The sequence below is a fragment of the Pan paniscus genome, chromosome 3 (genome assembly GCF_029289425.2).
Source record: "Pan paniscus chromosome 3, NHGRI_mPanPan1-v2.0_pri, whole genome shotgun sequence".
NCBI classification, from domain to species: domain Eukaryota; kingdom Metazoa; phylum Chordata; class Mammalia; order Primates; family Hominidae; genus Pan; species Pan paniscus.
Genome location: NC_073252.2, coordinates 38,960,243 through 38,972,748, shown reverse-complemented (window position 1 = coordinate 38,972,748; position 12,506 = coordinate 38,960,243). Strand labels below are relative to the sequence as shown.

The 12,506-nt window shown below is 39.0% G+C and overlaps 1 protein-coding gene across 2 annotated transcripts; it reads left to right on the top strand.

The window, feature by feature from the left end:
- Window positions 1-604: 604 nt before the first annotated feature.
- Window positions 605-12,094, top strand: TLR10 (toll like receptor 10). Of its 2 annotated transcripts, XM_008957545.4 has the most exons (2): window positions 605-1,421; window positions 8,678-12,094. In XM_008957545.4, exon 2 carries the CDS (start codon window positions 8,740-8,742, stop codon window positions 11,173-11,175), a length of 2,436 nt encoding a protein of 811 aa, XP_008955793.1. In that variant the 5' UTR covers window positions 605-1,421; window positions 8,678-8,739; the 3' UTR covers window positions 11,176-12,094.
- Window positions 12,095-12,506: the final 412 nt, after the last annotated feature.

The window sequence follows — 12,506 nt, the reverse complement described above, 5'->3', positions numbered from 1 at the left end:
GTAAATACAGATGAAGCTTCATTTGCTTACCCACCACTCACCTCCTGCTGTGTGGCTCGGTTCCTAACAGGCCATGAACTGGTACCTGTCTGTGGCCCAGGGGTTGGGGGCTCCTGCTCTAGATAACTCTTTTCCGCCCTCTTCCTGCCTGGTTGCTGAAATTATGGAGTCACCATTCCTACTCCTGCCCATCATCACATGACTGCCCCACCCAACTGATGAAAGGGATAACCGACCTGCACCTTGAAGAAAAGCATCATCAAAGTGCTCTAAGATGCTGTGGAAAACCAGTATGGTGGTTCTGCAAAAAATTAAACAGAATGGTCATATGATCCATGAATTCCACTTCTAGGTATAGACTCAAAAGAATGTTAAGTACCAACTTAAATAGATATTTGTGCACCACGTTCACAGCAGCATTATTCACAAGAGCCCAAAGGTGAAAACTACCCAAATGTCCATTGATGGATGAATGAATGAACAAAATGTGGGACGTACATACAACAAAATAGTATTCAGCCTTAAAAAAGGAAGGAAAGATTCTATTATTCTATGTAATAATAATAGAAATGATATGGATGAACCTTAAAGACGTTATGCTCAATGAAATAAGCGAGTCACAAAAAACCAAATATGGTATAACTCCACGGACATGAGGTACCTAGAGTAGTCAAATTCACACAGACAGAAAGTAGAATTATAGTTTCCAGGGTCTGAGGGGAGGGGAAAATGGGAAATTATTTTTTAATGGCATAGAATTTCAGTTTGGGATGATGAAAAATCTTTGGAGATGGGCAGTGGTGGTGGTTGCACAACAGTGTGAATGTACTTAATTAATGCCACTAAATTGTACATTTAAAAATGCTTAAGGTCAGGCACGGTGGCTCACACTGTAATCCTAGCACTTTGGGAGGCCGAGACAGGCAGATCACTTGAGCTCAGGAGTTCGAGACCAGCCTGGGCAACTGGCGAAACCCCGTCTCTACAAAAAATACAAAAAACTTAGCCAGGCCAATTGGTGAGCGCCTGTAGTCCCAGACATTTGCGGGACTGAGAAGCCCAGCCTCTTGCGGGCTTTAGCGCAAGAGGTCAAGGCTGCAGTGAGCAGTGATCACACCACTGCACTCCAGCCTGGGTGACAAAGTGAGACCCTACCTCAAAAAAAAAATAAATAAAAATAAAAATAGAAAGATGGTGAGCATGATAACTCCTATGTTATGTGTATTTGACCACAATTTTAAAAAGTGCTAAGATTATAATGAATATATATAACATGAAATACCACTAGCATGCAGAAGAGGGCGTATGGGGTTTAAGCTTTACAGAAAAACTTGATTCAATTCCCTGCTGCAGCCAATTCTGACCGTGTCAACGAATCATCCACGCACCTGCAGCTCTGCTGAGAGAGTGCAAGCCGTGGGGTAAGAACCTTAGCTTTGTTTGTTGTAACTCTCATTAAAAAGATATAAGGGCTGCATGGGTATTTTCTAAAGAGGAGATAATTTGAGCTAATATTGAGGGGAGGGAAGTAGGGTTATTTAGATTTTTAGTATTTACTATTTTGTCTAGATTAATGATTAGTGACCTTGGGGCTATTGATCTGAGGAATTTCTTGCAGATGCTTGAGAGCGTGGGTTTCTTTTCACTGATTGTGGATCAAACCTGGTCAGCTCTTCTATTCAGATTGAACGGTCCCATGCATTGTGGCAAGTTTTTTCTAGCTCTTATTTCCCCACGGTGTATGTTAACCTCTGCTGGATGAAACCTTTGGCTATTTAAGGCATATTTGTTGCTCCTTTACCCCGTTGAAAAGTTCTGCATTTGTGTTACCTGTTTAAAAGTAGGGGCAGATCTGATGAATCTTGTACAATGCAGTTCTTATTCCGTTTCCTTCAGAAGTGGACAAAGAGGGCCATATGTGGTTGCTGTAAAGAAGAGGTGGTTAACAACCTGTGAGCATTTGGTTTCTTGACAAGCTTTCTCCCAGACCACCTACATTGAGCTATTAATTAGGAATAGGATGCACTTCGAGTTTTATTTCAATTCTTGTGAACTTATAACTTTCCTAAGAATATATTTATACATGTAGGCAAAGTCTCTTGAACTTTGTGGCACCTAGCAGAGTGTCCCACAGCAGCTGCATGAAGCTTCATAGAGAGGGGCATGGAGTGAGAAAGGAGGAAGTGGCCGCCATGGCAGCTGGTCAGATCAATGGATTCAACCTCAGTGATTCGGTCCTTAGGATGTCGTTACATCTTAAGCCACCTCATTTCAAGGTTTGAGGTGCCTTGCATTTGGGTTTAGTTACCATCCAGAAGGAACAAAACAGGTCTGGGTTCAAATCTCTGCTTCTTCAGTTGGTCATCTTGGGCAAGTTACTTTACCTCTGGGCTTTAGCTCCTCCATCTGTAAAATATGAATAATAATGACCGCCATTTTGTTGAGTCATTGAGGGATTAAACAAGGTAATGGACATAAAACAGTTAGCTCCATGTCAGACACGTAGGAAATACTGAAAAGAAGTCATTCTTACTCTTATGTTGCAAAGATCATTCAACACTCAATAGGTTCTTAATCTCTTTTCTATTTCTTTATATCATTGGGAAAAGATAAATTAGATGATTAAATATTCTTTGGTAAAACACTAGTCATTTGATGATGTCTTTTGACTTGGACTTTTAAATTATAAGATATTAAAGATGTATTAAGGAAGGTCATTCTCTGTTTTTTACCTGCTTTTAACGTAGTAGTAGGGATATGATATTAACATATATATACTATTTATAGACTACATCACCAACATGGTGAAACCCCATCTCTACTAAAAATACAAAAATTAGCCGGGCATGATGGCAGGTGCCTGTAATCCCAGCTACTCAGGAGGCTGCGGCAGGAGAATCGCTTGAACCTGGGAGGTGGAGCTTGCAGTGAGCTAAGATCATACCACTTTACTCCATCCAGCCTGGGCAACAGAGCGAGACTCCATCTCAAAAAAAAAAAAGTGTATGTCCTACTTTTAAAATTGCTTTAATGAGGCTAAGCACAGTGGCTCACACCTCTAATCCCACCCATTTGGGAGGCTGAGGTGGGAAGATTGCTGGAGGCCAGGAGTTTAAGAGCAGCCTTGGCAACATAGTGAGACCCTGTCTCTATATAAAAGTTGTTTTTATAAAATGTCATAATGCATAAGTATTGCCTGAGAGTTAGGACCTTTACTATTGTTATATTAAGAGAAGTTCAAAAAGAGTTCCTCTCCCATTGTAGTCCCAGATAAGACTGTGGTATTGGGCAGGGGGAAGAAGTGGGTAAGAGATAGAAACTCTGACTTCTCAGCGCAGAGAGTTCCAGCTAAAGCAACTGGGTTAGATTCTGCTGCATTCTTAAGGGGCCATGGCTCTAAGACCTAGAAGCTTAAAGTCAATTGCTACAAATTAAGCACTCTATGAGATGATAACATTAAAAGCACCTTTGTCAACCTAATGATTATAACTGCCAGGGTCCTATCAAGCCATAATAGAGCCTGAGGCAAAAGAAACAATCAGTAATACTGATCCTGTCTTTATGAAAAATTTCGATATTTTGTTCAACATAGATTTTTGCATTAATTTTCATTTTTAAAAATATTTCATGTAAACATTATCTTGATTACTTAGTTCCTTGGGACCCCCTTAACATTTATGCCTTCCTTGCTTCACCTGAGTCTTGACCTGATAACTGCCACCATTTATTAAGTGTGATATGCTAGGCATGGTACTAAGTGACTTACATACATTGTCTTATGCCTCTTCACAAGCTCCATTTTACAGATGACAAAACCAGATCTTTCAGAGATTAAATAAATGGTCCGAGTACATAGCTAATGAGTGGATGAATGGTTAGCATTGGATTTGAACACAGATCCATCAATCCGTAAAACCAAACTTATTCTTTTTTTTTTTTTTTTGAAACTGAGTCTTGCTCTGTTGCCCAGTCTGGAGTGCAGTGGTGGCATCTCAGCTCACTGCAACCTCCACCTCTTGGGTTCAAGCGATTATCCTGCCTCAGCCTCCAGAGTAGCTGGGACTACAGGCACATGCCACCATGCTCGGCTAATTTTTTGTATTTTTTTAGTAGAGACAGGGTTTCACCATGTTAGCCAGGATGGTCTTGATCTCCTCACTTTGTGATCCACCTGCCTCAGCCTCCCAAAGTGCTGGGATTACAGGCCTGAGCCCCCGCGCCAGGCCTACCAAACTCATTCTTCAACCATCATGCCCTGCACTGTATCAGGAATTCACAACATAAATTCATTCATTCAACACATATTTATGAGAGCATATTATGCATCACGTTGTGCTAAGGATTAAAACGTTGAAATTCATACATACAAGGATTCATTCATTCATATGTGCATTCAACAAGCAGTAATGAGCAGGCACCATGTGTCAAGCACTATGCTACATGCTGAGGATACAGAAGCGAACAAGACAGACAGCTACCACGGGAATGAACAGAGAAGGGACAGGTGATAAGCAAATGAATGAAAGTTTATTTACTAAGAGGTCATTCAGAAGAGATCATGAATTCATGGAAAATTATTTTCTGCATCTAGTGGCATGGAAATTAAGATATTCTGAATTTTAATGTATAGTTTTAAGAAAACTGAAAGAAAATATAAAGTTTATCATTATACATTGGATACTATGAACACAATAATTTGAGTAGTAATTACACTTCCAGGCCACAGTTGTAAACTGATTTTCTATTAGAAATATTTAAAAGTAGATGTAGAAAACTTACTCTTAAATATATAACAGTTCAAAAATCCAGCAGGAACTAAGTTAATTAAATAGAATATTCACTTGTTTTTTCTGATAATTATACTGTGTTATATTTACATATTAATGCAGTATAATATTTTAGTATACATTACACTCTAGGGAGTCACTGAAATGTCAGTAAAGAAAAATACGGCCGGAGGTATCTTAAGTCATTTGACCATGTTTTTAAAAGTTGGTGTTTTGAGAAATCATCTAAATGTGGTGACCTTACCAAAATGATTGCTTTTTCTCCAAGATATTTGAGAACACTTACCAGAAACAATAGTTTATGAAATATAAAAATTATATGATCAATGTGGATAATTAATATTTTTACAAAAGAATTCTCCAAGTTTACATTGTAAGGGAGTTCACACAAAGAAACTATGATCATATGTGTTCCCAAGATCAGAGATAAGATGCTCTCTCTCCTTTACTAGTATCAGCGGCTAATGGAAAACTTGGGAGTGGCCCTCTCACTCCCTACTCTCCATAGGTTTTCTGGAATTTCTTCACTTCAAGAAAAAAACCAGACTTGGGAAGGTTCTAGAGAAAGAGAAATACAGATGAGAGAGAGGTAACATTCTAAGTGGCCTTATGTTTTGATTCTGCCCCACCTTTGTTACCCCGCCATGTTTGTGTGCATTCCTGTGGATGGGCGTGCCCACTGCCTCCCTCACCTCCCATCCAGCCTTTCAGAATGATGGGAACATGACACGCACAGAGAAGTCTCTCTACCCTATCCTCTTTCTGTTGAGCATGTCTTTTGCTCCCTCTGCTTGTCTATGGGAGTGACCTGTCTGAAGGAGGTTGAGGGTCAATGTGTAACAGATACATACAAATGGAAGCAGAAAAACTCCGCCACTAACTTATCACCTGCCCTTGGTGCCTTCAGAGAGCCTGGTCTGGGGGCACGTAGAGTTAAATTGTTTACTAATTTGAAATTAGAATCTAACCACTTCTCTCCACTTCCATTGATACATTCTCTCTGGCACAAGTTACTCTATAGTGTCCCAAGGAGTCTTCCCTGCCAGCCTTGTGGCTCCCAGTCATTTCCACCCAACAAACAGAGGAATCTTTTTTATTTATTTATTTATTTATTTTATACTTTAAGTTCTGGGGTACATGTGCAGAACGTGCAGGTTTGTTACATAGGTATACACATGCCATGGTGGTTTGCTGCACCCATCAGCCCATCATCTACATTAGGTATTTCTCCTAATGCTATTCCTCCCCTAGCCCCCCACCCCCTGACAGGCCCTGGTGTGTGTCAATGTGTTCTCATTGTTCAACTCCCAGTTATGAGTGAGAACATGTGTTTGGTTTCCTGTTCTTGTATTAGTTTGCTGAGAATGATGGTTTCCAGATTCATCCATTTCCCTGCAAAGGACATGAACGCATTCTTTTTTATGGCTGCGTAGTATTCCATGGTGTATATGTGCCATACTTTCTTTATCCAGTCTATCATTGATGGGCATTTGGGTTGGTTCCAAGTCTTTGCTGTTGTGAATAGTGCTGCAATAAACACGTGTGTGCATGTATCTTTATAGTAGAATGATATATAATCCTTTGGATAGATACCCAATAATGGCATTGCTGGGTCAAATAGTATTTCTAGTTCTAGATCCTTGAGGAATCGCCACATTGTCTTCCACAATTGTTGAGCTAATTTACATCCCCACCAACAGTGTAAAAGCATTCCTATTTCTCCACACCCTCTCCAGCACCTGTTGTCTCCTGACTTTTTAATGATCACCATTCTAACAGGCATGAGATTGTATCTCATTGTGGTTTTGATTTGCATTTCTCTAATGACCAGTGATCATGAGCTTTTTTTCATATGTTTGTTGGCTGCATAAATGTCTTCTTTTGAGAAGTGCCTGTTCATATCCTTCACCCACTTTTTGATGGGGTTGTTTTTTTCTTGTACATTTTTTTTATGTTCTTTATAGATTCTGGGTATTAGCCCTTTGTCAGATGGACAGATTGCAAAAATTTTCTCCCATTCTATAGGTTGCCTCAAACAGAGGAATCTTTAAAATGTATGTCAGAACCTGCCACTCCTGGACTCTAAATCTTCTGCTGGTTTCTTATTTCAGTCAGAGGAAAATTGACAAGTTCTTATAAGATCCGACCTCTTCTCTGATTCCGTCCCCTAACTCCACTCCAGGTCTTCCTCACATTTTCCAAGCACATCAGGATCTTTAAATTTGTACTTGCTGTTCTCTCTCTCTCCAAAATACTCTTTCCCCAGACAACAAGTGTCTTGCTTCTTCACCCCCTTTAGATTTCTGCATGAAGATCACTATCAGGGAGGCCTTTTTTGATCATTCTATAAAAAAGAAAATCACTCCCCAGTGTCTCTCTGTTTCCCTTATCTTAGTTATTTTTCCTTCAAGACAATATCACTGCCTGATATTGGTCCCCACCCAAATCTCATCTCGAACTGTAGCTCCCATAATTCCCACATGTTGTGGGAGGTACCTGGTGGGAAGTAATTGAATCATGGGGGCGGGTCTTTCCCATGCTGTTCTCATGATAGTGAATAAGTCTCATGAGATCTGGTGGTTTTATAAAGGGGAGTTTCCCTGCACATGCTCTCTTGCCTGCTGCCACATAAGACATGACTTTGCTCCTCATTTGCCTTCCACCATGATTGTGAGGCCTCCCCAGGCATGTGGAATTGTGAGTCATAACATATAAACGTATTGTTTTGTTTGCAGTCTCTCTTTTCTTACCCTCTCTCTAGAATATAAGCTATGTAGAAACAGAAATCTCTTCTGTTCACTGCTACTTCCCCAGTGCCTAGAAAAGTTTCTGGCAGAATAGGTACTTAATAAATATCTTGAATAATGAATATCGTAAAATCTTAGTACTCCAACTACCTCTGTTCTACGGCTAATCCAACCACGTGAAGCCTGGCACATCTCCCAAAGTCCTCAGAATTCTATATCCTTCAATTTCCTCATCTATCAACTGGGAGTAGTAGTACTTCCCTCACAGAGTATGGTGATAAATAAATGAGATAATATACATGAAGCAATTAGTATGTATCTTGGCACATTGAAATCTAACCTGAAAGCTTTGATTCTATGCCATAACAGAATTCAGCAGCTGAATATCAAGACCTTTTAATTCAACAAGAAGTTAAGACATTTATAGTTGTCTAACAACAGACTGAAGATTGTAGCTTGGTATTCACTGGCAGGTTTCAGACATTTAGATCTTTCTTTTAATGACTAACACCATGCCTATCTGTGGAGAAGCTGGCAACATGTCACACCTGGAAATTGTTTTTCAACATTAATACTATTATTTGGCAGTAATCCAGATTGCTTTTGCCACCAACCTGAAGACATATAGAGGCAGAAGGACAGGAATAATTCTATTTGTTTCCTGTTTTGAAACTTCCATCTGTAAGGTAAGTGTTGAAAGTCAGATAGTGGCTCCAGGGACTTTCTATATCCAAAAATACAAAAATTGAGGGGTAACTCCTTGATATCAAGTCAAAGGCTCACAATGTCTGGTAATAAAACAAATTACTTTCAATTTTCTTGAAATCTTCAGGCTATCAAAAGGAGATGTGAGAGAGGGTATTGAGTATGGCCTGACAATGCAGTTCTTAAACCAAAGGGCCATTATGCTTCTCCTCTCTGAGAATCCTCACTTACCTCAACAACGGAGACATGGCACAGTAGCCAGCTTGGAGACTTCTCAGCCAATGCTCTGAGATCAAGTCGAAGACCCAATATACAGGTTGGGACCTTATTCCAACCTCTTGATGAATGTAGTCAGATGTTGGCATTTTTTTTGCAAATAAAAATCCTACAGGATTTAACAAACCAAATAAAAATCTAACATTGTATACTTTTTTTTAGGGTTTTGAGCTCATCTTCATCATTCGTATGAGGAAATCAGTGGTAAAATCCTTGGAAATACAATGAGACTCATCAGAAACATTTACATATTTTGTAGTATTGTTATGACAGTAGAGGGTGATGCTCCAGAGCTGCCAGAAGAAAGGGAACTGATGACCAACTGCTCCAACATGTCTCTAAGAAAGGTTCCCGCAGACTTGACCCCAGCCACAACAACACTGGATTTATCCTATAACCTCCTTTTTCAACTCCAGAGTTCAGATTTTCATTCTGTCTCCAAACTGAGAGTTTTGATTCTATGCCATAACAGAATTCAACAGCTGGATCTCAAAACCTTTGAATTCAACAAGGAGTTAAGATATTTAGATTTGTCTAATAACAGACTGAAGAGTGTAACTTGGTATTTACTGGCAGGTCTCAGGTATTTAGATCTTTCTTTTAATGACTTTGACACCATGCCTATCTGTGAGGAAGCTGGCAACATGTCACACCTGGAAATCCTAGGTTTGAGTGGGGCAAAAATACAAAAATCAGATTTCCAGAAAATTGCTCATCTGCATCTAAATACTGTCTTCTTAGGATTCAGAACTCTTTCTCATTATGAAGAAGGTAGCCTGCCCATCTTAAACACAACAAAACTGCACATTGTTTTACCAATGGACACAAATTTCTGGGTTCTTTTGCGTGATGGAATCAAGACTTCAAAAATATTAGAAATGACAAATATAGATGGCAAAAGCCAATTTGTAAGTTATGAAATGCAACGAAATCTTAGTTTAGAAAATGCTAAGACATCGATTCTATTACTTAATAAAGTTGATTTACTCTGGGACGACCTTTTCCTTATCTTACAATTTGTTTGGCATACATCAGTGGAACACTTTCAGATCCGAAATGTGACTTTTGGTGGTAAGGCTTATCTTGACCACAATTCATTTGACTACTCAAATACTGTAATGAGAACTGTAAAATTGGAGCATGTACATTTCAGAGTGTTTTACATTCAACAGGATAAAATCTATTTGCTTTTGACCAAAATGGACATAGAAAACCTGACAATATCAAATGCACAAATGCCACACATGCTTTTCCCTAATTATCCTACGAAATTCCAATATTTAAATTTTGCCAATAATATCTTAACAGACGAGTTGTTTAAAAGAACTATCCAACTGCCTCACTTGAAAACTCTCATTTTGAATGGCAATAAACTGGAGACACTTTCTTTAGTGAGTTGCTTTGCTAACAACACACCCTTGGAACACTTGGATCTGAGTCAAAATCTATTACAACATAAAAATGATGAAAATTGCTCATGGCCAGAAACTGTGGTCAATATGAATCTGTCATACAATAAATTGTCTGATTCTGTCTTCAGGTGCTTGCCCAAAAGTATTCAAATACTTGACCTAAATAATAACAAAATCCAAACTGTACCTAAAGAGACTATTCATCTGATGGCCTTACGAGAACTAAATATTGCATTTAACTTTCTAACTGATCTCCCTGGGTGCAGTCATTTCAGTAGACTTTCAATTCTGAACATTGAAATGAACTTCATTCTCAGCCCATCTCTGGATTTTGTTCAGAGCTGCCAAGAAGTTAAGACTCTAAATGCGGGAAGAAATCCATTCCGGTGTACCTGTGAATTAAAAAATTTCATTCAGCTTGAAACATATTCAGAGGTCATGATGGTTGGATGGTCAGATTCATACACCTGTGAATACCCTTTAAACCTAAGGGGAACTCGCTTAAAAGACGTTCATCTCCATGAATTATCTTGCAACACAGTTCTGTTGATTGTCACCATTGTGGTTATTATGCTAGTTCTGGGGTTGGCTGTGGCCTTCTGCTGTCTCCACTTTGATCTGCCCTGGTATCTCAGGATGCTAGGTCAATGCACACAAACATGGCACAGGGTTAGGAAAACAACCCAAGAACAACTCAAGAGAAATGTCCGATTCCACGCATTTATTTCATACAGTGAACATGATTCTCTGTGGGTGAAGAATGAATTGATCCCCAATCTAGAGAAGGAAGATGGTTCTATCTTGATTTGCCTTTATGAAAGCTACTTTGACCCTGGCAAAAGCATTAGTGAAAATATTGTAAGCTTCATTGAGAAAAGCTATAAGTCCATCTTTGTTTTGTCTCCCAACTTTGTCCAGAATGAGTGGTGCCATTATGAATTCTACTTTGCCCACCACAATCTCTTCCATGAAAATTCTGATCATATAATTCTTATCTTACTGGAACCCATTCCATTCTACTGCATTCCCACCAGGTATCATAAACTGAAAGCTCTCCTGGAAAAAAAAGCATACTTGGAATGGCCCAAGGATAGGCGTAAATGTGGGCTTTTCTGGGCAAACCTTCGAGCTGCTATTAATGTTAATGTATCAGCCACCAGAGAAATGTATGAACTGCAGACATTCACAGAGTTAAATGAAGAGTCTCGAGGTTCTACAATCTCTCTGATGAGAACAGACTGCCTATAAAATCCCACAGTCCTTGGGAAGTTGGGGACCACATACACTGTTGGGATGTACATTGATACAACCTTTATGATGGCAATTTGACAATATTTATTAAAATAAAAAATGGTTATTCCCTTCATATCAGTTTCTAGAAGGATTTCTAAGAATGTATCCTATAGAAACACCTTCACAAGTTTATAAGGGCTTATGGAAAAAGGTGTTCATCCCAGGATTGTTTATAATCATGAAAAATGTGGCCAGGTGCAGTGGCTCACACTTGTAATCCCAGCACTGTGGGAGGCCAAGGTGGGTGAACCACGAGGTCAAGAGATGGAGACCATCCTGGCCAACAAGGTGAAACCCTGTCTCTACTAAAAATACAAAAATTAGCTGGGCGTGGTGGTGCACGCCTGTAGTCCCAGCTACTTGGGAGGCTGAGGCAGGAGAATCGCTTGAACCTGGGAGGTGGCAGTTGCAGTGAGCTGAGATCGAGCCACTGCACTGCAGCCTGGTGACAGAGCAAGACTCCATCTCAAAAAAAAAAAAAAAGAAAAAAAGAAAAAAATGGAAAACATCCTCATGGCCACAAAATAAGGTCTAATTCAATAAATTATAGTACATTAATGTAATATAATATTACATGCCACTAAAAAGAATAAGGTAGCTGTACATTTCCTGGTATGGAAAAAACATATTAATATGTTATAAACTATTAGGTTGGTGCAAAACTAACTGTGGTTTTTGCCATTGAAATGGCATTGAAATAAAAGTGTAAAGAAATCTATACCAGATGTAGTAACAGTGGTTTGGGTCTGGGAGGTTGGATTACAGGGAGCATTTGATTTCTATGTTGTGTATTTCTATAATGTTTGAATTGTTTAGAATGAATCTGTATTTCTTTTATAAGTAGAAAAAAAATAAAGATAGTTTTTAAAGCCTACACATCCTACTCATTTGGCTTGATTCTTCTTTCTGGTCTCACGGGTCACAGGAAGAAAAGCACTCCTGAAATATAATTTTTGCAAAATTATATTCAAAAATTATAATTTTGCAAAATTATATTTCAAAAATTATAATTTTGCAAAATTATATTTCAAAAACAAACATCATGTCACTTCTCTGGTTAGAAAAAAATTTTGTGGCTTAAACACATGATTCAGGGAGAGAATGTCATGCTCCTTTAAGATCTGACAGCAATCTCCTTTTATCTCCTTGCATCTTCTTTATTTTTAATTTTTAGAGACTAGCTCTTGCTCTGTCACCCAGGCTGGAATGCAGTGGTGCGATCATAGCTCACTGCAGTATTGAGCTCCTGGCCTCAAATGATCCTCCTGTCTTCGACTCCCGAAGTG

Bases quoted from the DNA above. Each gene is read 5' to 3' on its own strand.
- TLR10 (XM_008957545.4), top strand. From the start codon at position 8,740: ATGAGACTCATCAGAAACATTTACATATTTTGTAGTATTGTTATGACA.